The sequence below is a fragment of the Mytilus edulis genome, chromosome 4 (assembly GCF_963676685.1).
Source record: "Mytilus edulis chromosome 4, xbMytEdul2.2, whole genome shotgun sequence".
Lineage (NCBI taxonomy): Eukaryota > Metazoa > Mollusca > Bivalvia > Mytilida > Mytilidae > Mytilus > Mytilus edulis.
In genome coordinates, this window is record NC_092347.1 from 96829655 (window position 1) to 96857014 (window position 27360).

At 31.3% G+C, this 27360-nt stretch overlaps 1 protein-coding gene across 3 annotated transcripts in view; it reads left to right on the plus strand.

Annotated features, from left to right (window-relative positions):
- Window positions 1–454: 454 nt before the first annotated feature.
- LOC139521159 (rhotekin-like) overlaps window positions 455–27360 on the plus strand; it is a 37649-nt gene continuing 10743 nt past the window's right edge. The window contains exons 1-6 of one of the 3 annotated variants that reach the window (XM_071314462.1): window positions 455–993; window positions 5062–5319; window positions 21355–21548; window positions 22649–22698; window positions 24219–24272; window positions 25502–25622. In XM_071314462.1, the coding sequence (XP_071170563.1) occupies window positions 877–993; window positions 5062–5319; window positions 21355–21548; window positions 22649–22698; window positions 24219–24272; window positions 25502–25622 (794 nt within the window). In that variant the 5' untranslated portion in view covers window positions 455–876. Of the gene's footprint in view, window positions 994–5061; window positions 5320–9139; window positions 9601–12165; window positions 13368–21354; window positions 21549–22648; window positions 22699–24218; window positions 24273–25501; window positions 25623–27360 lie in introns of those variants that run through there. The other 2 variants (XM_071314464.1, XM_071314463.1) reach the window with 2 other exon arrangements.

Genomic DNA, 27360 nt, shown 5'->3' on the forward strand with positions numbered 1-27360 from the left:
CTTAACCATTCTTGTTTTGAAGTGTTTGGACATTCTGTACTGGGTCATTGGAAATCATCTAAAATTTGACATTCCGTGAATCATTGTGCCGTTGTTTTTTTTCAAGCTTTAGGAATTACAGAATGGAATACAGTAGTATAATATCAATCTACCGTCCAGACTTTTATCAAAACTCTTGGTGCAATAGCTCCCCACTTAGCAGTAACCCGCTTGTGTTAAGGAAACATGATGTATCAATCTACCGTCCAGACTTTTATCAAAACCCTTGGTTCAATAGCTCCCCACTTAGCAGTAACCCGCCTGTGTCAAGGAAACATGATGCGAAATGAAAGCTCTAAATTCTCGTATCACCTAGAGTATATATATTTACCATACAAGCGCTACTGGAATGTAACAACATAGAAATGGAAAATTCACAATTGGGAAGCTGAAACACATCATTTGCCAAGTTATGTTTTGCTATTGTTGTTCTCAACCGATCATCATTGTCAATTTCAAGATGGAAGTCAAACAATGCAGCAGATTTAATTGTATCTGTTGTATGAACTTGTATCCCTTATTACAAGTTCGAAGGGATAGATACGTGCCAGATGATCATCAAAGTAATTAACTTTGAACTGAACTTATGCCGGATTCAGTGAGAGGACACTTCTTCATTTTTTCCTTTTTATAAATTCTAAATTAGCATTTATTGATGAAATCTTTAAATCTTAACAAAAATGAAAAAAGAAAGCTATTATAACGCTTTACCTTATTTACTTGATTAATAATGTTAAATTAAACTGCTCGAATGATATTTTTAGACGCGGTGTAAGGAATGTGTAAAAATAAAAGAAGAGTTATTTCCCTTAATGCGGGAGCGAGGCTAGGTTCAAAATGTCGGCAAATCGGAAGAGGAAGCGGGATATTCAAGATTGTAGTTTTGATATAGGTTGCGGGATAGGTTTAAAACGACGTAAAAAGACACCACCCCACCCTCCAATTTCAAGAAAGGTACAAATCAACGTGTCTCATTCAAAGTGACTTGTCGGTTAAGGCGATGTATTTTATGTTGTGTCAAATCATTTGTTTTTGTTCAAATTTGTTGTCAACATATGATATAATTTGCTAGTTCAAATAATTATCACACCTCGGACATTTAAAGAGCGACTGCTTTACTTATTTTTGCTGTGGTGCATTTCTATAAAGCTAACAAAGAGCTGTGCCATGAGTGCATAATTCGCCCATTTGCCAAATGCAATTGGACAACAAAATCAAAATTTATAAGCATCGAAAGGGAGCTTTATACCTCAATAATTACATAAGATGCATGTTTCTTTATAATCCGCTAGTCTGATTGGCTTACTGCAATTGTAAATCAAAATTTTGTCCTATGGAATATTGTACCACAAGACAAGACAATATTTCATAACTATGTATCATGAAATATTGTCCTCGTCTGTGGAAATATGTTCAGAGAAGGACAAATTTGCATTATGAAATTGTGTCTGTATATATATGTAGGACTCTAAAGTGCGATGGTACTCTAAAGTGCGATGGTCACGTTAAAGTATGATGGTCTACGCTAAAGTGCGATGGTATCAGACGCTAAAGTGCGATGGTTTTTTTTTTTTTATCAGAAATCACGCTAAAGTGCGATGGTATGACACGCTAAAGTCCGATGGTGTAACGGGAATGGGGTTCAGGCAATGGTTTTCGTTTGTTGCTGAGTTCCTATCACATTTTCGTTTATTGTTTTGATTATGTGTCAAGCCGTAGTCTTTATCTTTTGAATTGTTTTACACTGGTTATTGTATAACCCTATATAGCTTGTAGCGGCATGGACCAATGCTTTACGTTGACGGCCGTATGATTATTAGCCGCATACATGAACGGCATTTGGGATTGAATGGATATTTTTTTCTACATCTTCTTATGTTTATTTAAAGTACGATAGTTGTTCAAAAGGTGTAATGGTTACACTGAAGTATTGTTAGTACATCTGGAATGTAGTGGAAGTCGTTTTTTTTAATAAAATAATATGTTATAAGACAATGCCCCGTGTTAAAGGTCATACTTAAAGTTGCATATTTCCAATGACATTAGGTCGAAGATAGATAGTTGTCGTATTTGCAATCATATAGTATGATGATACTACACATCTGTTTGTTAGGTTGCTGTCTTATTGACATATGCTAGTATTTATTATTTAACAGAAATAACAAACCGTATAGTATTACATATTTGTATTAAATAATTCAATTAGAAAGTAAATGTTTTGATTAAAGTTATTTCTACAATTTCACAAATTAAGTTAACCTATTCCAGCAACGATAAAAAATTTCAGATCGTGATCATTTGTTTTTCTCTTCTTTTCTTTCTTTTCTCGTGTAATAAAAATCCTTAATCTGGACAAACATTCTCGTCATAATGCTGTCGAACGTTTATAACGTCGATGTATTTGTAGAAAACGTATTTTAGCGTATCAAACCATCGTACTTTAGCGTAGGCCATCGCACTTTAGCGTGACCATCACATTTTAGCGTCCCCATTGCACTTTAGAGTCCTAGACAATATTTCATAAATAAATACTATGGAATTTTGTCTTGATAAAGGGAGGTTATATGTTGTGCGAAGTAAGACAATATTTCATCTATATAGATAAATACTATGAAATTGTGTCCTGTTAAAGGGAGGTTATATTTTGGTTATATTTCGTGAGTATTGACACAATATTTCATAGACAGATTGTCATCATGCCATGGTCATGGAATTTTGTCTCATGAAGGGGAGGTTATCAACATATATTCATGTTTTTAGGAGAAAAAAAATTCTGCGACATGTGCCTGTGTATATATTTACAAAATAAGCGATTGTCAGTACATTACTTATATTTGTACAGTATAATGTAATAAAATGAAACCTACATTAGACAATTCTTTAATCTATAATAAACCATTTGTAATGTTTCTGTGCAAATTTGAAACTCACTATTAGTAATAATATAAATTCTCTACTATACAAAACAATTTCAGTTATAAATCTAAAAATGTGCACGCTGCATGCTTGTGTACCTATTTCTAATTGTGAAATAATTCGATTGAAAAATATTTTCAAAGCAAGAATTTCATAGTGAAGTATTGTCATGAACAGAATTTCATAGTGAAATATTGTCCAGAAGGAGGTGACAAAATTTCATGAACAAGGACACTATTTCATAATGAAATACTGTCCAAGACAATATTTCATTATGAAATACTGTCAGTGGACAATATTTTATATGAAAATTTGTCAGACAGACAATATTTCATGGAGGACAATATTTTATGTTACACAATCTCGCGTTATTCCTTAATCAACTTCATTACATAATGAAATTTATTATTCATGTTGACATTTAGTCCAAATAATTATGACGTCTGGCAAGGCTATTTCTTTTCTGGGACGCCTTCCTACGACGTCCCAGAAAGAAAAAAAAATAGCCTTGCCAGACATCATAATTATTTGGACTAGATGACACTTGGTCGTAAGGTCCCACAATTATTGTGACAATAAAGTGCACAGGTAAATTAAATAAAAACATTTTTGCAGAGATAATCTTTCAATGTTATCATTGAAATTATTTTGTCAAATTGGTCTCATGGATAAATATTATTATTCTTATATTTACATCCTGTATTTAATGATTTGGATTATATTTTTTGTTGAAGGTTTCTGCAGAGATATTTTCAAGATTGTTTGAGACATGTAGTCAGATATGATCCATTTAGTAGTTTACATGTGGGAAACTATCGATCAAACCAATCTATTTGGGTTTTAGCTTATAATGAATTTAGCCAATTAGAATCAATTTGAATTAAAAAAGAAGAGTGTATGAACGCGATCAGTGAATTCGATTCAAATTCAATTCAAATTAAATGTACATGTACGTGTGAATGAGGCATTATAGTTTTATTTTTAAATTCTTGATTTTTATGCCCCACCTTCATGTACATAAATGTACCATAATAGAGGCCGAGGGGAATTATGTTTTCTGGTCTGTGTGTTTGTCTGTTTGTCCATCTGTCCCGCTTCAGGTTAAAGTTTTTGGCCAAGGTAATTTTTGATGAAGTTGAAGTCCAATCAACTTGAAACTTAGTACACATGTTCCCTATGAGTATGATATGATCTTTTATGCGAAATTGAAGTTTTGACCCGAATTTCGCGGTCAACTAAACATAGAAAAATGATAGTGTGAGTGGGGCATCTGTGTACTATGGACAAATTCTTGTTTTAATTTCACTTTTAAGTATGTATACATCCCCAAGTATATAAAAAAGAAGAGGTGGTATGATTGCCAATGAGACAACTATCCACAAAAGACCAAAATGACACAGACATTAACAACTATACTAGGTCACCGTACGGCCTTCAACAATGAGCAAAGCCCATACCACATAGTCAGCTATAAAAGGCCCTGATAAGACAATGTAAAACAATTCAAACGAGAAAACTAACTGCCTTTTTTATGTAAAAAAAAATGAACGAAAAACAAATATGTAACACATAAACAAACGACAACTACTGAATTACAGGCTCCTGACTTGGGACAGGCACATACATAAATAATGTGGCGGGGTTAAACATGTTAGCGGGATCCCAACCCTCCCCCTAACCGAGGACAGTGGTATAACAGTACAACATAAGAACGAACTATAAAAATCAGTTGAAAAAGGCTTAACTCATCAGATGGACAAAAATAACTACAATGTACTTGCATGTATAGTACAATATCCCTATATCACTGTTTACAGAAACCATCATAAAAGATACAATATTACTAATATTCATACCAATGCTCATGGTATTGGTACCAGGTGATGTAAAATTGTTCTTATTTATCTGACATATACTATTCATGGATTTCTTTTATTTAGTTATTTTTATTGCACGATCCAATGAGCCTCTTATTTATCTGACATATACTATTCATGGATTTCTTTTATTTAGTTATTTTTATTGCACGATCCAATGAGCCTCTTATTTATCTGACATATACTATTTATTTGTTCTATTATATAGTTACATGTATTTTTATTGCAGGAAAAAGAAAACCTAACTCCCTTTAAGAAACCATTATCCTCATGGAGACCTCCGCGACCAGTAACACCAGTGTTTACTCCACCGGCACTGAAAAGAAGAAATTCTTTCAAATGTACTCTACAGAGAAGAGTTTCTATGAATGTTATGAAAAAGAAGATGAAGAAATTACAGGACTACTCCCTCCCATCAACAAGGTTGAAGACATGTGGGGTAACTGGACACTGTAGTCCTGTTTGTGTTAGTTGTCGTGTTAAAAAGGTAAAATAAAAATAATCTTTTCTGTCCCTAGTGATGAAAATTAGTACAGATAACATCCTCATTTTTTTGAAAATTATTTAAATTATCAAAGCATGAAAATATTCACTTTTCTTCAACTGTCTTGAACAGATCTGTACATGAAAACCTTAACATCCAACAATTCAAATACAATGTATAACAAGAAAATCTAAAAAAAGTTATTGCACATACACTGTTAATGGCAGCTGCCGCCCAGCCATCAGACGTACATCATCAAAGTTATAACCAATATATCCTTTGGAAATCTGGTAAAACACAAGGACAATTAAAATATAACAATAATAAATAATACTTAAAAAAACCAAAAACTGGATGTTTATTACCAAGATTCTGATTTCCCCATAAATATCATTTTGTCATTTGTTATACTGTACAATTATTGGCTTCATAAGTTGGTAAACTGAGCCACTGATATTTCCCATAGGAACTCTGTTAACACCTTAAAACGTGCCACTTTTAATACTATGAAGTTTTCATTAAATATCATACCCTTCAATAGGGAGTTTCAAAATGCAAATGGTACTATTTTCTTCAAAGGTAAAAATATAAGGTTGTGAGGCATATTGTTCAACAATTATACGCCTTGAACTTGTAAGAGTTTAAATTTATACAACAGTTCTTTACTTTGAGTTTTCCTGAGGATTCAATTTGGCCCCCATCCAACAGTATTTATACAAATGTACTGATTAATTCCCAAATTTTGTCTATGAGACAAAACATTGGAGATCTTCATGATAATATCAGGGAACCAGCTGGAGGTACAGAATATAAGCATAAAAAAATATCTTTGAATATTATATATCTCTCTAAAAGAGGTGTAGTTTGTGAATCAGCTGTATTTACAAAGTGCAACCTCTAGACAATAACTTTTACAAAAAAAGTAACATGATAAGTTTTGAGAATTTAAATGATGAAATAGAATTGCAGCATTGTATAATTACTCAATAATGTTCAATACAAGATTCAATATTGGAACATTATTTATCAACACCGTGATTTGATTTTTCAATAATTGTCTTGGACATCACATTCCTGTTCGTTGACCTTTACTTATATTAACACCTGTCAACTGCTTCATACAAATGACATCTTATAATAATAAGAATTTAACTGTTTCTGATTTCTCAGTTGGTGAAAACACCTCTGTTCACAATAATGATATCCTCCACCATCTTAAACAATTGGCAGCCTGCGTCATGTTTGTTGTACTTTGGATATGGATACATGTAATGTAAGCAATTTTAAAATAGAATTTTTCCATTATTTTTGAAAATTATCATTTCTGAATCGTAAGTATTCTAATTCTTTATAATAAACAGCAAACATTTGTTAGTTTTTTATTTCAAACATTTACATTTTGTCTTTTGTTTGATTTGTTACTGAATTGTGGCACTTGAATAACTCCCACAAGACCAAGGTCATGCTTCAATGATTCCCTATATAATCAACCAAATTTTTCCCACGAAAGGGGGGCCCCCCTGGATCTGCCTATGCAACTATTCATTAAAGAACAAGTGATGTTAATGTATGCCACTAGATGTTATCATACAGCCTTCAACAATGAGAAAAACCCTTACCATATAAGAATAAGAATTTTATTAATCTAATCAAGAACCCATAAAGGGCATCATTTTACAACAATATTATGACAATATGATTGGAAAAAGCAAAACAGAAAACTAATACCATACTATAACGTTATGGACAGGATCAGAGCCTAACACAACATGTGGTTATACATTTATATATATTAAATCTTATAATAATAAAATATTATTTCATATATTTTGTTTACATCTGGATCTTATTTCTAAACCTATAATGATATAACTTCCTAGGCACATGAGAGCATAAACATGTAGCATTTAAGTTGAACAAAACCCTGACATGACAAAATGTTCAAAACATGTATGTATTTCACAGCAAACGACAAATGTTAAATTTGGATTACTTCCCTTACACAGCTGGTAATTATGGTTGAAAAGTCCATTCATTGGATATTTGAATTGAGATTTTGACCATATCTGGCGGGAAAAAAACATTTTTTGGGAAAAGGAGGAAAGGGGGGGGGGGGGGGGGGGGGGATTATAAAAACATTTTTTTTCCAGGGGGGAGGGGGGGTGTCAATTCTCAACAGCATAGTGTTTTGCACAATAGCAAAAAAATGAATATAAATTCAAATCTTATATAATAACCAATTCTATGTTCTATGACTACAGTTTTCTATGTCAGAAACCTATTATGAGTCAAATATTTTTATTACAATCCAAATTCAGCGTGATTAATTGTGATTAAAAATCGGAAATATTCTCTAATATTACCATGATTTCATACATTTTATAAGCAAATAAAGATTTTATTTGGATTTTTTTTTTTGGAATAGAAACTACATTTTTGAAGAAATCTGAAAATTGATTTATCAAAAGATGTTTTAAAAATCAGATACTGACAGATGTTTTTCTGGTAAGACATTGTTTTTGTATCCATGTGACCTGACAGTCATCTACAGTTGTAATAAGATACTTTAGGACAGGATATTGTCCATGTAGTTAAACATTTATCACTTTAATGATAAGAATCATGTCATTATGACTAACCTAAATTAGGAAACTTATACTAAGTGCTCTTGTTTTAAGATAGGAAAAGCTAAGAATTACGATTATTGATAATTTTAAAATTTGGATTTGGAATGCTTTACATAGAAAAATTACCAGAGAACAAGTCAACATGGCCCAAACTTTTTGTCAAATCCTAAATGTTAATGCCTAAAACATGACATTTTTTTGTGTGTTTTGTCTGTAATAGAAGATACAAAATTGAAAAGGCAAACTAGGTAGGCATAGATGAAGTGTTGAGTTGTCTTCTTTAGGAGTTATTGCCCTTGAATGAACATATTTACGCTTTTCTGTGTTTTGAGAATAAGATATATAATGGAAATGGGGAATAGGTCAAAGAGACAACAATCTGACTTAAGAGCAGACAACAGCCGAAGGCCACCAATGGGTCTTCAATGCAGCGAGAAAATCACATACCAGTACTAGGCGTGCTTCAACTGGCCTTAAACAAAAATGTATAATAGTCCAGTGATAATGGACGTAATATTTAACTCCAAATTATATAAAAGAAACTAAAATTAAAAATCATACAAGACTTACAGAGGCCAGAGGCTCCTGACTTGGGACAGGCGCAAAAATTCAGCGGGGTTAAGCATGTTTTTTTGGATGTCAACCTTCCCCTATACCTCTAGCATTTACATGTATAGATGATGCTCAATATTTTTATTTAAATAATACTTTTTGATTTTTGAATTCAAAAAGCCATCAGTAGCTTTCTCATTCCTTCTCCTTTTCAAAATAACAAAATAATGAGTATTGGAGTTATTTGACCCTGATAAATTGTGTAATACACAAGCTTAGCAGTCCTGAGGGAGTTTTGATAGTTTCCTGATACTGAGTAGATCTTAAGTTAATTAATATTGACAAGATAAATTTACATCATCCTTTACAAGAGGCCAAGCTATTTGAATTTTATGTCTTATCTTAAACTTGATGCAACCTCTCCAAACTATGATAAAAAAGGATAATTTTTTTTTTGCATTTTTATGTGTTCAACGACATGTGAAATTGCACAGTAAATGAAAAATACATTTTCCCAACAAATTTTTTTATTGAAAACTATATTATAATATATACCAATGTTATAAATTTGAAAATTGTATGTAAAATTAATCTTTTGTGGCCTTATAAAATCTGCCTGTATTAGTCACATAGACTCACATGTTATAAGTACATTTGGGAATACAATGTAACATAAATGACCCATTGAACAGAAGTAGTAATTTGATTTAATGTCAGAATGTCACTTTTCTCCTGTCCTATCTTTATCCATGTAGTGTAATTTTAAATGATTAAACACATGAAAATGAAAAACTGATGTTAGAGTGGAAATTTGATCTGTGGAAGAAGCAATTGATCCAACCACACAGGAGTGCTGGCTGACATTGATTTTTATTCCTATACCATTTCCCTTATAGTGGCACACGTGGTATATGTCTGAAAGTCTGTGTATATTATTTTCAAAAATGACTGAATTTGTATACTATGATTTGTGATCATAACGATCATGTGGAGAGTGTAAATAGGTTGATGAATTGATGTCCAAATTTCTTGTTGTGACATGGTTAACATAATGTCGTAAATTATGTCAGGAATTGATAAACACAAAATACTTCTGCACAACTGGGTAAGTATCTTTTGTATTTCATAGTATTGCATGATGCAATCTCATAAGTTTTAATTGATGCTTTTTAATTGAAGAAGCTGTTTTCTTGATAAAGGTTAAGAGTTGCATTAACTAAAGAGGGAGGTGGGGAAAGAATTTCTCTAGTGGAAACATTGATTATTTTATATTTATGTCACTGATTACACAGTAAATGTGAAGTTGATATTTTAAATCTCTTAAATTGATGGTGTTTGTTAACTTCCATTAGACTAATTGTGTGTGATTAACAAGAAAAGAGTTTTCTCTTTTATAGTCAGAACTTTATTAGCAAGAAACTAAAAAAAATGGAATCCTGTCGATAAATATATCAAATATCTACAGATATTTTTTTCTTGATATTTAATTAAACAAGCTGCATGTAGTTTGTTTCCTACTTTTATGAGGCTTATTTGGATAATAATTTGGTAATTTTTTTTCACTAAGGGGAATGTACTGTCACCCTTATACATTGTAATTGATGAATTTGGTCCCATCGTTTCCACATTTGTATATTTTCACATTTTATAAAGTTCATAAGAGTTTTTGTCTTCTGAGTAAGTTTGTTTTGCACATTTCACTCGCTTAGAAAATCAGCTTCCAGGTCAGTTATAAATCTTTTTAGGTCAAACATGTCAAAAGAACTACATCTATAGAAATAGCCCATATGAAAGGTTCAAGTTTACAAGTCAGGAATTAGTTTTCTTTTGATTTGTTTCAACTTTGCCATGCAATGGCTTTTTAACTAACTAAATGATATAGTTTTTGCTCATTGTTGAAGGCTATAAGAAGACACATACTATATTTGTTTACATCCTTGTGTTTTGGTCTATTGTGGATATTGTTTTTCATATTTGCAATCATACCACTTCTTGTTATTATTTTATATAAGCTCATACAGTCTCATAGAATAGATAAGTATATAAGAAAGATGATGTAACCCAGATTTCATGGGAAAGTGATAAATATCATTCAAAGAAAGTATGTGAGTATAATTTTGGTGTACTACTACGCTGGTAAATGTCACAGCTATTTTTGTTTAGCCTTCGATGAATAAGATGAATGTCAACTATCAGTGGTGTATGCTAATTATGTGGTAAGTGATTAAAGTTTGTGTTAAGCTTTATATTGTAAAGGGGGGGGGGGGGGGGTGTTGATGCTGGATAACCAAATATTCTGAACTTTCCTTCTGGCATATGTCTGCTGACTGCTAAATTAGGTTGACTTATATCATTGACTGAAATAGAAAGTCCTATCATGTGATCGTTCCAGTTACTATGCATATTGGTCTTTTAGCTCAGTCATTGTCCATCTTTTTTTTATCTGTACTCATATGATTTTATCTGTACTCATATGATCATCATCTGACCTTGTCCTTAAAAGTTTAACAAAAAAATCTGTCCTCTGAAACTGCTTGGCCAATAAAATCCAAATTTGGCCTCGATGATCCTAAGGGAATTTAGTTTGAAAAATGTGTCCAATGATTCTATCTACCATCCAACATGGCCACCAATGCTAAAAATAGAACATAGGGTGTTCTAGTCCAAATAATTATGACGTCTTGAAAGGCTATTATAATTTTTTTCTTTGACGCCTTACATCAACCGTCAAAGAAAAAAATTATAATAGCCTTTCAAGACGTCATAATTATTTGGACTAAGGGTGTTCAAGCAATCATTAATATCAATTGAAAACTGATAGATTCTGAAATATCAAAATCTACATCCTGTTTATTTGGACCATTATTCTCAGATGACTATTTATAAGAGTTATTGCCCTTAAGTGACACAAATTTTCACTTTTATTATTTTATTAGTGGCTATTATCTTGAAAACTTTTAATTAACATAAGAGAGACAAAGCAAATCTTAACAAATTCTTTGTCATATGTTGCCTATATCTATAGCTACCTACCCATATATATATCATGTATATTTTTATAAAAAAAAAAAGAAAAGGTGCTATGATTGCCAATTAGACAATTCTTTACAAGAGACCAAATGACACAGAAATTAACAACTATAGGTTACAGAATTGTTTTACATTGTCATTTGTGGCCTTTTATAGCTGACTATGTGGTTTGGGCTTTGCTCATTGTTTAAGGCTGCACAGTGACCTAAAGTTATTGATTTCTGTGTCATACCACATATTTAATAAAAAAAATTCTTTTAAATATCATCTACACCTCGGATTTTCTATGATTTTCTATCTATCATGTATGTAGTTTTAATTTTTAGCCTACATGTAGTTAAAAGGTGTACACAATGCATATTATTAATTTATGCCTTAGAAAGGAGTGTAAATTTTAATAAACCCCTAGTAAGTATGTTTTAATCCTATTATTCATAATCTTTTCCTTGCTACCTTTCATTTGTATTCCTATATCATTATGCATATTAACGTGCAATTAAGTTTATAAAGGTTTAACCCAAATTTATTGCTAAAGGCAAAAAGGAAACATTTGAATATATTTAACATTACCTACATCAAAGTTGTAAGTCTCAACTCAGGTGATATAATATTAGCAAAGGTGTATTTACTGTTTCCCCCTAAGGTGCCCCAGTGACAAGCACATGTAAACATACACAAAGGATTAGTTATCATCTTTGTGTGGGTCAATAAACCCAATCAATGACAGTGGAGTACCTGTCCCAGGTAGCTGGACAATTAATCACTCATTAATACACTTAATTAGCACCATAATCAGCTGGAGAGACAATGGGTGATATATACTGTGGATAAAGTATCATTGGGGTACTTTTAAATTTCTGTTTCAAATGTCAGAGATGGAATTATTGATTTTGTTAACAATGATGTACAGACAACTTTAAAAAGATTTGGATTTAATGGTTTATATGTAAACCTTGAGAAAAGTATTGTACATTGAATGAATGGAAATAACAGATGTATAAACTGACAGTGAACAAAATATGAAGACTGCCTCAGACAGTTAATGGAATTCTAATTATTCTTCAGCATCTGTGTCTTCAACTTTGACCTTTACATTGAGTATCTCATGCTTGTCAAACCAAGGATGTCTGTAATTCAGGATTACAAAAAACATTGGATAACAGTTTAAATTATTATTTAAATCGGTGACAGATAAGCAGTAGAATAAATATATCAGGCGTCACATACAAATTTATGATTTAGGTGAACATTGTTTTTGTTAAATATTTAATTAACTTATTGATAAAAAGTTTACCAGGTGTTTGTGACCAGAGACCTAAGTACAAGATTAAAAACTGACGATTTTGAATATTGATATTTGTAAAAGGTAAAAAGTCATTACATATTCATGGTTTGATGACAAACCAACTCTCATTCACTTTGGATTTAAATGGCTTTATCAATGGGAAGTTTTACTGTTGACCTGTCATTCATGTAAAGGATACAAACCGATTGAACACCGATTTCACTTTCTACAGTCGGTAAAAGTTTGGCTACTCTTGTCGTTACATATGTGGGAAACATATAATACAATGTGTTATAAGTGTGCTATGAATGAGAATATAAAAAATTAATGGTTAATTGAAGGAAAAATTGGATTTTTATTGAATTTTAAAAAACTTTGTACACTATGGGGTAAAGTAGTTGTGATTCATCAGAATGGATAAGTGTTTACCGATATTAGAGTTGAGACGGAGTAATAGTAAGAATGGGGAGACAAAGCTTAGTGAGGACATTACATCCCCCCTTATCTTGGAGGACATGAGTCTGTTCTATTTTAGACAACTAGCTGCTAGTCTACAGGTGAGCTATTGATTTCAAAAAGACCAGGTCAGAAGTATTATCATTATTCAAACAAAACGATTATTGAGGAAAAAATATTTATCTTTAGAAATTGAAAGTAATTGACCCTAGTCCATGTAGTCATTCAGAACTTGGTTAAAACAAATGTTTGAATGAAATGTTCCAAGAGAAAGAGAGATATTCAAACTTGTAAGTCGAAAACAAACTGACAAGGTGGTGTCAACAAACACAGGGGGAGGGAGTTATTAGCTCCTGGATATATAGACTAAACATAGCTGTTTGTAATGCCATGTAATCTATATGTACATGTTGATATATGTTCTCTGTATGTTAAATGAACGAGATTAGATAATGATTAACCCTGCTATCAGATATATACAGGTACATATATCACAGGATTAACACCTGTCTTACTGAGCATGTCAAAGTTGTTAGGTTATTCCACCTTCTATTTTCCTATCAGTGAAACTGAAACTTAGACAACTTATCATTATCTCACTACTGTTTTTTACTGGACTGGTATATATATATATATATACATAAATACTTGAATGATAGTTGTTACTTAATGAATTATACAGTACATTAACATTGCTGAAGGTCATACTGTGATGTTTATGTGTAAATGTATTTTAGTATGAGGTATCCTTACATTGACATAACACATACATGTATAGATTTACTCCATTTTCATTCTGAATGTGTAAATATGGGTTTCTGTTGTATACAATCTTCTATCAGGAAGGACCCCATGTAATTTCATTTCACTGACCCTTACTCTTTTGAAACTACTTTAAAAAAGTAAAATACAGAAAATCTGAAGCAAATATCTGCCAGCTTCCCAATGCAGTAGCAATAGACTCACACATGGGTCTAGACAAGATTAGGTATTTCAAGAGCCTTTTTTACCAAGGCCTTTCTGACTGCAGGCCAACTTAGGCTATTTTGAAAGACTGCTTTATCCAACATTTGATAGAACTACTTTTAAAAATAACTATTTCCTTGCAAGATCTGTAGAAAGCCCCTTCATTACTTATAAAACTTTTGCTCTCCACACATAACTCATTTCATCAGGCTATTTATTCAGAGCAGAATGAATTATTGTATTTATTGGACTACTATATATCTGTTTCAACCAAACAGAATACTGATGTTGTCTTTACTTGTAACTTGGTAGAAAGTACATGGAGTTTAAATGTCTACCTGACAATATTAACACCTACACCCACTATTACTTTGTAATTTGACCATTAGATCTTTAGTTCATTCACATGTCAGCCTGTAACATATAATTGTCTGTAACCATCAGTAAATTATTGTATAGTAGATCAGTCAGGTAGAAAACCATCATATCCGTTCCCTATGATAAATTCATGGTAGTACTATTTGTGGTTTTTTGCTCGATTTGTGGTTTCCTAAACACCAGGTAATAGGTATAACCAACTAATTTACAAACAGATGGGCACCTGTTTAATGTACTATACCTTTCCGTTTTGTAGGGAGCTTCTACATGTTCTAAAGGGTCTTCATTTTAATTGAAATCTGAAAAGGGAAAGTAGAATCTGTTGATAATGTCAGATATTTGTAGTAAACTTGTAGATTTCAGATTTTAACAGGCTGAAACAATGGGTAGAACTATAAATTATTAATATTTATTTAAACAATTTTCATAGACATAATGTACTTATATAAGTTATTTTGTACAGTTTTCCACCAGTTCTTCAGACTAAATACTAGTATCATTTTTTTGGACAAATCTAATGAGGTTTGCATAAATATTAAAAATCAAAGTATTTCAGCTCAATAAAGGAACTTTTTTAAAGAGCTCTGGTCCTAAAGATAAAGAGCCTTTATCAAAATGTATATAGTAGCCTGGTACAATCGTGTACATAAAGTTTATATGATGTGGTTTCCAAATATAGTGGTTATTGTTTGTTGACAGAATAAGTTATAAACAGGAGACAGGTTAAAAATACAAAGCAATGACTCACTATAGCTATGTCAATACAATGATTCACTGCAGCCAACAACAACCTGTGAAGAAAACTTTATCACATCTTTAATACTTTATGTAATGAAATGATGTTAAAAATGTGTTGCATCTTGAACTGTAATTATACTGATGCTGTATTGCTGCACCAAGATTTTTATCTTACAATATATCTTACCTCACTTCTGTAACATCTGTAGTTAGCATAGATTCATAGATAAAGAATTCTAAGGCTATCAAGTTCTCTTGTATAGATCTTTTTCACAGGCATGAACAAATTTGTTTACAATTTCAAAAAAGATAATTCAAATGTATTAATGAAATCCTGCAGTATTTAAAGGAATTATGCTGAAATTGTATTAAAAGCATTTTTATGCTGCTGGAAAATCAAGACCCCATATCAAAAAGGTCACTTAGATAAGTTCATCAACTAAATAAGGGTCTCAGACTCCCTACATCTTTAATTACATAGATATAGGAAGATGTGGTATGAGTGTCAATGAGACAACTCTCTGTCCAAATAACAATTCATAAAAGTAAACCATTATAGGTCAATGTATGGCCTTCAACACGGAGCCTGTGTTAAACCATTCAAACCAGAAAACCAACAGTCTAATCTATATAAAAAAACGAGAAACACGTATAAATTACATTAACAAACGACAACTACTGTACATCAGATTCCTGACTTAGGAGAGGTGCAAACATTTGCAGCAGGATTAAATGTTTAAATGGTACCAAACCTTCTCCCTTTTTCTGAAACAATAGTATAACATCACAACATAGAAAAACACAAGATAAAACATCAATTGGAATGCTTAATTCAATCAAAAAATGTAAATTTACACACTATGAACAAATAAATATATATATATTTATAGTGAATACGACTATTAGTATTATTCGTTTTGATGCTGCTTTACTTAAACGGATAGTAGCTACAATTTTCACTAAAAATATGACTTAAACTAAAAGTGCTGAATATTTTTAATATATTTTAAAAGAACTAACACATTTGATAAAATTCATTTTGAATTAATGAGAAAGTCTGGAGACAGAAGGAATGATATGTATTTATAGATATTTGTCATAGTACCCCTTCTATTTCCTTATTTATAACATGGTGAATTGTACTGGTAAGCAGATTAAAGCTGGCAATTGAAGGCATTTTGGGGCTTATTTATTCACTAATTGAATAATTGGACACCATGTGTTTTAAAAAGTATTTATTGATTGTACATTGTATACTTTTATGTACATACATTGTATTTAGGAGTGAATATGAAAGCTTAAACAGACCAGAAGTATATGTATCGCATGAGCTCTAAAAAATATTTTTTTATCAGAAAAAATTATTCTACGTACTACATTATACATTGTAGTATCATTAATATTCTTCAAATAGATGCACTTACACAGCATGAAACTGTCTGCAATACTTTTCAAAAATAATTAACTGTCTGTATTCAGACCATTGTTTAAAAATTCATGTGAACATATTATACATAGATGACATCACCACACAAACATGACTAACATGACAAATGCTTAAAAATTTGGAAATTTTGTAAGTTTTTTTTTAATTCCTTATTATACAGTCACATGTTCAATATTTGCTTTTCCTCAAGATAACTTTTGAAATACATGTACATGTATTTGGACACCAAGTACTGAGTAACATATATGGCAACTGACAATGTCTTTTTGTCTGTCCTTGTTTTATTATAATTCAAACAGTACTTGTTGTTTGTGGGTGGTCAATTCTTGTCAGATACAAAGTAATTGAAGTCCATGTGACGTCCCCCCATGTATGGAAGTAGTTGAATTCAGCTGTTGTCAATATTATGATTTAAATTATATTTATTGTCAATAAAAAGATCCTGTTTACAAGCAAAGGATAATATTAATATTTGTATAACCTTAAGATCAAGCCCTTTAAATTTGTTTATATGCTTGAAACATTTTGTACTTGAGACATCAGAAAATTAAATGGGTAATAAATTATTGCAATTTTCATTTAAAAAGAACATACCTTCATTGTATACAAAATATAGACATTGATTTTGTTCATGCTTGAAGCTTATTTCATTATTATGTTTTCTTAATTTTGAGTGCTGTTAACCCTATAGAATTGTACTGTGAAATACAAATAACTAGTAGGAATAAGATAGTATCATTTTCTGTAGTATGGACTTTACTCTTTATAACTTGTATTACAGTTTTAAACATTTTGTCAATTATCAATATTTCATATCTAGATCAATAAGACTAAGTTTATGATGAAGTATTGTTATTGAGTGAATATCAGGCTTAATGCTAAAATATTGTATGGTCATATTCCTGAAAGATCTGTTCTGTCATATATATGTATACGTTAAAATCTAGCAATTTTGGTAAAAAAAAGTTAAAAGTTACATTTCAATTATGCATCTCCATCTTTTCTAATTTACATGCACACCAACAAATAATCAGTTTATACTCTTGCCATTCTGATGCAGTGGAAGTACCAGGGAGTTCTTGGTGTTGGACCCCCCTTTTTTTCTGACAATCAAGGCTTTTAAATGGGGACTTATGGTCAAAATTCCCACTTTTTGTCCAGGTTTTGAACCCCCTTTTATAAAAGGCTGGATCCACCCCTATGAGGAATCAATTTGTCCATGCATCAATCACAGTAAATACACAGTAACAGAGGAAAAGTCTTATTTATGAATGAGAACAGGATGAATATCTGGACAAATTACATACATCTCCTATCTGTTAACACTTGTTTTACTAGTACACTATTACAAATATCAGAATGTTTGAAAACTTGTAATCAGGTTACAACTAATACAAACTGAAAAACAAATCAATCTCTCCTTGATGTGTACCAGTTATTTAATGCTGAGCAAAGTAGTTTACTCTTCTAGTTTCTAAAGATATGCAAATAAGATAAAAAGATGGTTTTTAAAGAGATTATGATAATAAGAACTATATAAGTGATGCCCATCTTGTTTGAGCTCTGTTAACCATATTTATCCTTAACATGGTGTTTGTAAATAATTCATAAGCTTCCTTGATCTTTTATGTTGCCGCTGTTAGCTACAAATAAAGGAAATGTTATCAGGATTTATAAAGTGATATCAAAATTCAATTCAGGTATCATAACAGTGTTATCACTATGACCTATGGCACATGTATGGTGTAAAGTTTAAAGGTATATGGATAAGAATACAAATGATTTGTTGTACAAAATGGAAATAATCTAAAAATATAAATGAAGTGGAAGTTTTGATAAAATATATGAAAATGTTTTTCTGTTACAAATCATGATGTATTGTTTTATGTGTTACAGTAAATAGGTGAAATTAGGAATTACATGTAATTACTAAAATTTAGGAATTACAGGTAATCCCCGATGCACTTAGTTAATACAAGTAATTCCTGAAATGGCCCAGTTATTACCAGTAATTACTAATTTTAAAATGAATTTTTACACCTATTTACTGACTACTAAAATAATGTTGTATGATGGTCAGATGATCAAAAGTTATGGTTTTACTAACTAGAAGATCAGTTAGTAGTCTTAAATTATTGAATGGTTCATCTGTATTCAAAATATCTTGAATAAATAGGGACTTTCAAATATTTGGTTAAATCAGAGTAACTTTAGTTTTAATCCAAAATGGTTAAAGTTAAGCATTATACAGATAATTTTTGACCAATTTCAACACACATGGAATTCAGAAATGGAAAATTCTCCCAAAGCATTATTTTTAACTTTTAAAAAAAAAACTTTGAGTTTGAAGAATATTTAGACTTATTACCTTATAAAGATCAGATAACGTTGTGAAGGTTAAGAACTGGAATGAACTGTTATATGCATTAGCTTCGAGATATAAAAATAAATAAATATATATTTGTTTGTTTGTTAAATCATTAATAAAAATGATACCGTGAAATTATAATTCACTGTTAGTAGCCAATCTAGTTCTATTTTGTTAAATTAGCTGAGAAACAAGGTTGATGAATTGTGCACTTGCGAGTGAATATTTGGACCTCATTGAATACGTATTCATGTGACATTCAATTCAACCCCTAGCTGAAGAATGGTTAACGATGTATTAAGCTATTAAAATTGTAAGGGTTTTGCAGAACAAATAGTCTTGCCTACTTTTGCTATTAATCGCAGGCTCAACAAAAATCAGGAAAAAATATTAAAATTTTCCTCTAGATACTATCTTTTGACTGGTACTATAAAAAGCTTCTGTCAAAAGTGGGTAAAAATCCAGGATGGTTTATAAAATCTAATGTTTTAAAAACTTTAACTGCATAAATGTTAACTGGGAAAAAACTAGTTTAACACCGCCACATTATGTATGTATGTGCCTGTCCCAAGTCAGGAGCCTGTAGTTCAGTGGTTGTCGTTTGTTTATATGTTACATATTTGTTTTTTGTTCATTTTTTTACATAAATAAGGCCGTTAGTTTTCTCGTTTGAATTGTTTTACATTGTCTTATCGGGGCCTTTTATAGCTGACCATGCGGTATGGGCTTTGCTCATTGTTGAAGGTAGTCCATTTATCATGTTTATAAGTAATATAGGGGGAAAAGAAGATTTTTTTTACAATCTTTACTTTCGGATATTACCTTATGATCATAAACATTTAGCTTCTGTCCAAGTTTGATAGAAATCCAAGATATTTGGAGAAAGTTATTTTAAAGTTTTAAACCACAGTACATGATTGAGATTTTAGTTTAACAAAATTATGAAAATCAATTTTGGATTGATATCATTGTCTTGCATGCATATATTTACGAAGTTTCAAGACCTATAAAACAACCATTTTCCAGTTTCAATTCAAAAACACTAAAGAGTATGCACTTTTGATGTGCCTTATTTTCCTACATCCTCAAGTAAGCTCCCTTAAAATCCCTACCCCTTTACTTTCTTATTTGGTATCTTGAGGTATGTTTTTAATTTTAAAACAAAAACATCAAGTTAGTAAATAGCTGTAAAAATGACAAAAAAAATCAGTAATTACCAGTAATCACTGAAACAACTAGTAAATACATGTAATTACTAAATTGGCTAGTAATTACAGGTATTTACTGAAATGTTTAGTAATTACGTGTAATTCCTAATTTCACCTATTTACTGTAACATATACATGTCATGCTGCCCATCAAGGGTCCTTGATTGGAATAATAAATATTCTTATTCTTATTTTTATCCCATTCTTATATAGATAGATAGATAGATACATTGTAGATAGTTTATTAGTCTCACCATATATACAAAAAAAAAAGTTTGTAAGGGCTTTGCTCATTGTTGAAGGCAGTACAGTGACCTAAAGTTGTAAATTTCTGTGTCATTTGGTCCCTTGTGAAGAGTTGTCTCATTGGCGTACATACAACAACATCTTTTTTTAGATTGCTTTAGATATTAACATGCTTGATGTTTAGACACTACTTTCTTTATAGTGATTTTTTTTTCAGAGGGAACTCTTGACACTAATAGATTCACTTTAAGTAAGGACACTCTTTGCTTGGAGGGCAACATTTTATAGCATGCTTTATATATAGATATAAAGGCTCTTTTCTAGTTAATTCTGTGGTTTTTGTCTTTTGATTGTAATGGTGTTGATATTTTGTCCTAAAAACCTTCAGTAATAACTTGACCTGTAAATAACTAATTATTTTCCATAAAAAGTTGTTTTATTATCGCCCTTACTAGGCAGTTGGTCAGAAAATAAAAATTGGACAGCTGTTCATGTGTTTTAATAAGCTATAAGCCTATTGTATCAACTCTAATTTTATTTAAATAACAACTGTAAGAAGATGTTATATATTCAAACCAAATATGAGCTATTATTTAACCTTACCTTTAATAAACAGAATCTGTTAAAATCAAGACAATTTAAAAAAAAAAACCTACCATAATGTGTCTTTATATTAGTTTCATCTTTTGACATTAGCTTTGTTGTTAATGTTTAATAATTTTATTTTTATTTTGTAGGACCATGATTTACAGCAGAAAATTGACCATGAGATTAAAATGCGAGAAGGAACAACTAAACTACTGGCAGCTTCTAAACATCCAGCACAACTACTGGAAGCTGCTCGTAACCTGCTTACCTCAAACCATCGCATTATGGCGTACATGTCAGAACTACAGAAAAGGAAAACAGCTCAGGTTTTAGGGAGACAAACGTAAGTCAAACCATCGCATTATGGCGTACATGTCAGAACTACAGAAAAGGAAAACAGCTCATGTTATTTAGGACATCTTAAAAGATGAGGAGATCCAATCCAATTTTTCAGATAGCTGGCAAGTCACCTTTCTTCGGTACCATTATGATTTGCCAGCTGTCTGAAAAAAAATATTGAATTGCATCTCCAAATTATTATGAAATAAAGCTTCTTTTATGGAAGCAAGCTAAATACATGAAAGAAGTCAGAGATTTTATCAAATTATACAATGAAAAAATGTTGAACATCCTATTTATCCAGTGACAGCAAATCAGAGAATCAGAATTTTTTCCTGAAATAAATCAAATATATCTTAAAAGATTTTAACAAAGGTTAGTGATTAGGAGAAACACGAAGTGGTTTATGCTAACATTATAAGACAGTCTCATTACATCATGTACATACATGACATGTAAACTCTGGTGTTAGCATTTAAGAAATTTTCTGGTCTGCCTTGTGAAAAATAAGTACTGATAAGCCATAGGTTATGGAAGTTTTACAGACAATTTGAACCCCATGCAGTCAGTTTTGGTCTTGATACCAATTCCACTGCCATCCAGAGAAGTTATTACTTGTCTTTCATTGAATGAAAATACTGCTTTGAAAAGGACTAGTATAAAATTGAATAAATCATAGAGTAAAATAAAATTTTACTTTGTAGGAATTTTTACTTGGTTTGTCTTTTATATAATCAAAATGTGGTTTTGCCGTGATTTGTTTACTTTCCTTCATAAAGAAATATGTTACAAGTTTACCCTGAGGATACTTCAACTTGTGATGATGTATGGGTGGTAAAATTGTGCACTAATACCCCCTAGTAAAGTGCATCAGAAAAATGAAATAACTTGGCCATTCAGTAAAGGTACACACATTGTAAGGAGATCATATAATATTGATATGAAATGGAAAGTGTTTTATGATATCATATACAGTCTATATATTTTAGAGTGTAGTCGACTTTTATTTAACCTACAATTACCCCAATCTAAAGATACCCAATATATGTACAAATAGGAGATGATTACATGTAGTTTGTAAATGTCAGATTTTGTATTTTATAGGTCAGTGGAGGGTAACCAAGTGCCATGTACAGCCAGAGTGTGTGTAACAGGTATACATACTCATCTATTTAGTTTAATTACCAAGAAGATTTAATCAAAATGAATTAAAATTCCATTCTCAAAATAATTTGCAAAATTAAAAATTTAATGTTCCCCTTGGTTGCAGGAACATAATTCAAACTTCTAGTTCTGTTAATCTCTTATTATCATGATTATCATATGGAAATAATGAAAGTTTGATAAAGAAACAAAAATGGAATTTTAACCTATAAGGTTTAACATTTTGAAAAATATTAAGGCAGCAAACTGTGCTAAGAAACTTCTTAGAGCCTCCTGAAATTTGGTATCAACATTCAAGTTGAAATACTCTACAGTGTGATGAGTATTTAAAACCAATGCTTATCAACTTCCTGTTTACTGAATACTAGTCTGAGTCATGATAAGCTGCCATAGTTTTTGGTGGGGTTTGTGTTGCTTAGTCTTTAGTTTCTGTATTGTGTTTTGTGTGATATTGTCTGTTTGTCTATTTTCTTTTTTAGCCATGGGGTTGTCAGTTTAGTTTATTTTCCATTTATGAAGTTTGAATGTCCCACTGGTATCTTTCGCCACTCTTTCAATTTACAACTTGTGTGTACTGCTATAAAATGTACAGAAGTTTATATGATAATACATACACCACTGTTTATACATATAATGTTAAAATCTTCTACAAAAGGCCATTAGAATACATAAGTAGTTGTTTATACTGGTAGCTTATCAGTATTGTCCTTAAATAAGGTCATTTTGTTTGTCATTCTGGAATATCCAGTTTTCAAGTCACCCATTACAAATATTTGTTATCTCTTTTTAATGTATTTATCTGGAAGTGTCCATATCCAATCATTTGGTCAATATTTGCTGGTCTCGGTTTTATTTTCTTAGGTCTTTGTGTAATCTTAAGATATCAAAATCTTTACATGTAATTTATTTCCCTTTTAATGTAAGACTTAGATCGAGCACACCTGGGGTTCTACTGAAAATATGGAAAACGAAGTGATATGAATTATTTTATGTGAAAAATAGAACATAATACATGTCTTTCCTTAAAAAATGTCAGAGATTAGATATAAGAAGATGTGGTATGAGTGCCAATGAGACAACTCTCCATCCAAGTCATAATTTGTAAAAGTAGAATGTCCATATTTACCCAAAATGTTTACCAAGAGGTTCATTTCACTACTATAGAAGTAAAAAAAATATATTACAAGTCTTCATAAAAAAAACATGGCAGTCTTCACAGAAAATTAAAAGACCTGTCTTATACAGAAAATAATATACCAGCCATTTTGAGATTTTCGAAGCCTTACAGAAAAAGAAAGCACCGGCCCTTATGCAAATATTTGCAGGACTCACAGAAAAATTGCGGACCAACTCTTATTCGAGTCTTTGTGGGACTTACAGAAAATCTCTAAAAAGTTATTCCTGTCAATAATTTAGTGTTTTACTATTGATAGCACCTGTAATTTGATATCCAAGTCTGTTGATATAGATTTTATTTTAGTTTTACCTTACTTATTTTTTTATTTCTCAGATTTACGAATACCTTTGATGTGGAAAGATACGGATCATTTTAAAAACAAAGGAGGTTAGTTCTCCCATAATATACTTTAACTTAAGAATACATTTGGAATTGTTTGTATGTAAGGCAGCTTTAATTCAAAATATGAGTGGGGCAGAATAGATATGGGATTGAGGGGAGACACAATTCTGAAGAAATACATGTACCCAGGACATTGTACTTGTAATAACAATGAATTGAAGAACATCAATTCTATTCATGTTCCATGTGTAAACAGTTGCTGAAAGGTCTTCATCAGATAATGATAATGCCAAATGGACAGGACATTATATGTAAAGTGTGGTTAAGGTAAATTAAGCTTTTCTTTCATGTTTCATATGATTAATATGGTATAATAACCTTAATGCATCACATAATAGTTTGAATGGTGATTACTGAGAAAAAATAAACATTACAATTTTACAACTATAACAACAAATATTATTCATTAATGCAAAATAAATGCTATCTTCATGCTTCAATGCTCACAAGTTCACAAGCACTATGATTAACATAGTTCTAGAATGTATCTTCTTCTTTTAATTTAGTTATAGAATACAGTGTTTTGCAATGATTTTCTATGTGGCTAGTTTGAAGACCTGACTTTACAGATGTCATGAACAAACAGATTTTCACAAACCTCATACAATCGTTAATTTCACCAAAAAACATAGTTAACAGTGTTGTCAGAATCGTTATCTTTTATGAATTAATTTTCATTTATCTTCATCATCATGCACTAAGACATATTTAAACAAGGATTGATGCTACCCTTTAGCAATATAATGATAGAAAATTCAAGATTAATTCAACATTCGCAGAAACAGTCATTCACATAATTGGCACAAAGTAATTACAAAATGTTTCAGAGATTAGATAGAAGTAATTAATTATGATTAAAATCTACAAATAACCAGATTAAATAGATCATCAATTATTGTTATTATCTGCAAAACATGGAGTTAATGAGGAATTCTGATAAAGCATTTATTTTTAAGGTTACAAGTTTTCTTGGAACAAAGATCAATTCTATTTTCATGAATATCTCATTTCTTGGTTTTGTTAAAGTCTTCATGCAAGCCTATGGAAATGATTTTAAAAAGTTGAACATTTAGATTCCTAGTTCACCTTTATCCATGAAATCATCAACAAATGGCTTCTTTGAGAATATGAACCCACAGTAGTGTAAATTGAGTGATTGAACTGGAACTTATTTTCTGAAAATTAAATTTCTGTATAAATGTGACTTTTTTCAGACTACAGAAGATATGCTGTATTTTGTCTGGTGAAGATTGATAGTGATATATATGATACCTCCATGATAAACAATGTAGACAGGAGTATGACCGACTTGACATTTGATGACACCCTGGTCTTGTAAGTATATATACAACAAAATACATATATCATATCAAGTTACATTGTCAACTGCACTAAAAAAAAAAGCTTTTCATAAATTGGACCTATTATTATTTTGTATGGCCCCACAACGAAGTTGTCGGTGCCATATAGTTTTACCCTTGTCCAGAATTCCGAAATTCCGTAATTTCACAACAAACCATTATACAGAGATTTTTTCTAAACGCCTTCAGATATTGGGCTGATTTTTGGTATGTGAGTTAACAATGATGAGTTACAGATCAAGTTTAAGTTTTGTTCTGCTCCACTAATTTTTGCCAAAATTATGGGCTTTTGACTTTGATAAATTGTTGAACATCACAGTTATACAGACTTTTTTTCTATACGCCTCCAGATTTTGAGCTGACTTTAGATATGTGAGACTACCATCATGTTTGTGTCCACATTTGTTATTCAAATTGCAGATTTTTCAACTTTTTGGGACGGGGCCATTCATGTCGCTTTGACACATCTAGTTTTTGTCGAGCCTGCAACTTTTGTTGCAGAAAGCTCGACATAGGGATAGTGATCCGGCGGCGGTGTTAGCTAACTTTTTAAAAGCTTTATATTTTAGAAGGTGGAAGACCTGGATGCTGTATACTTTGTATATAGATGCCTCATGTTACGAAGTTTCCGTCAGTCAAATGCCCAATGTCCTTGACCTCATTTTCATGGTTCAGTGACCACTTGAAAAAAAAGTTCAGATTTTTTGTAAAGTTGAATTCTCTCTTATTATAAGTAATAGGATAACTATATTTGATATGTGCATACCTTGAAAGGTCCTCATGTCTGTCAGACAGTTTTCACTTGACCTCAACCTCATTTCATGGATCAGTGAACAAGGTTAAGTTTTGGTGGTCAAGTCCATATCTCTGATACTACAAGCAATAGGGCTAGTATATTCGGTGTATGGAAGGACTGTAAGGTGTACATGTCCAACTGGCAGGTGTCATCTGACCTTGACCTCATTTTCATGGTTCAGTGGTTATAGTTAAATTTTTGTGTTTTGGTCTGTTTTTCTCATACTATATGCAATAGGTCTACTATATTTGTTGTATGGAATGATTGTAAGGTGTACCTATCTAGCGGACAGATGTCATGTGACCTTGACCTCATTTTCATGGTTCAGTGGTCAAAGTTAAGTTTTTGAGTTTTGGTCTTTTTATCTAATACTATATGCCATAGGTCATCTATATTTGGTGTATGGAAATATTTTATGATCTTTATGTCAGTCGTGCAGGTTTTATTTGACCGTGACCTCATTTTCACGGTTCATTGCACAGTGTTAAGTTTTTGTGTTTTGGTCTATTTTTCTTAAACTAGAAGTAATAGGTCAACTGTATATGTTGTATAGAAGCATTGTTAGCTGTACATGTCTGCCTGGCATGGTTCATCTGACCGTGACCTCATTTTCAAGGTTCATTGGTCTTTGTTTAGTTATCTTGGTTAATGTTAAGTTTATGTGACAGTTGTATTAAAGCTTAGCTTTATACTTAGGACTATCAACATAATATCAATGATTAGTATAGAAGGCGAGACATTTCAGCGTGTGCACTCTTGTTATTTCTTTTCACAGATTTTTGGTTAATTGGTTGATTAAATAAAATTTAAGCTTTTGTTTTTTAAAATATTTCAAACACGAAGTAATATAAAATTGAGAATGGAAATGGGGAACGTGTCAAAGAGACAACAACTAAACCAAAGAGCTGAAAAAACA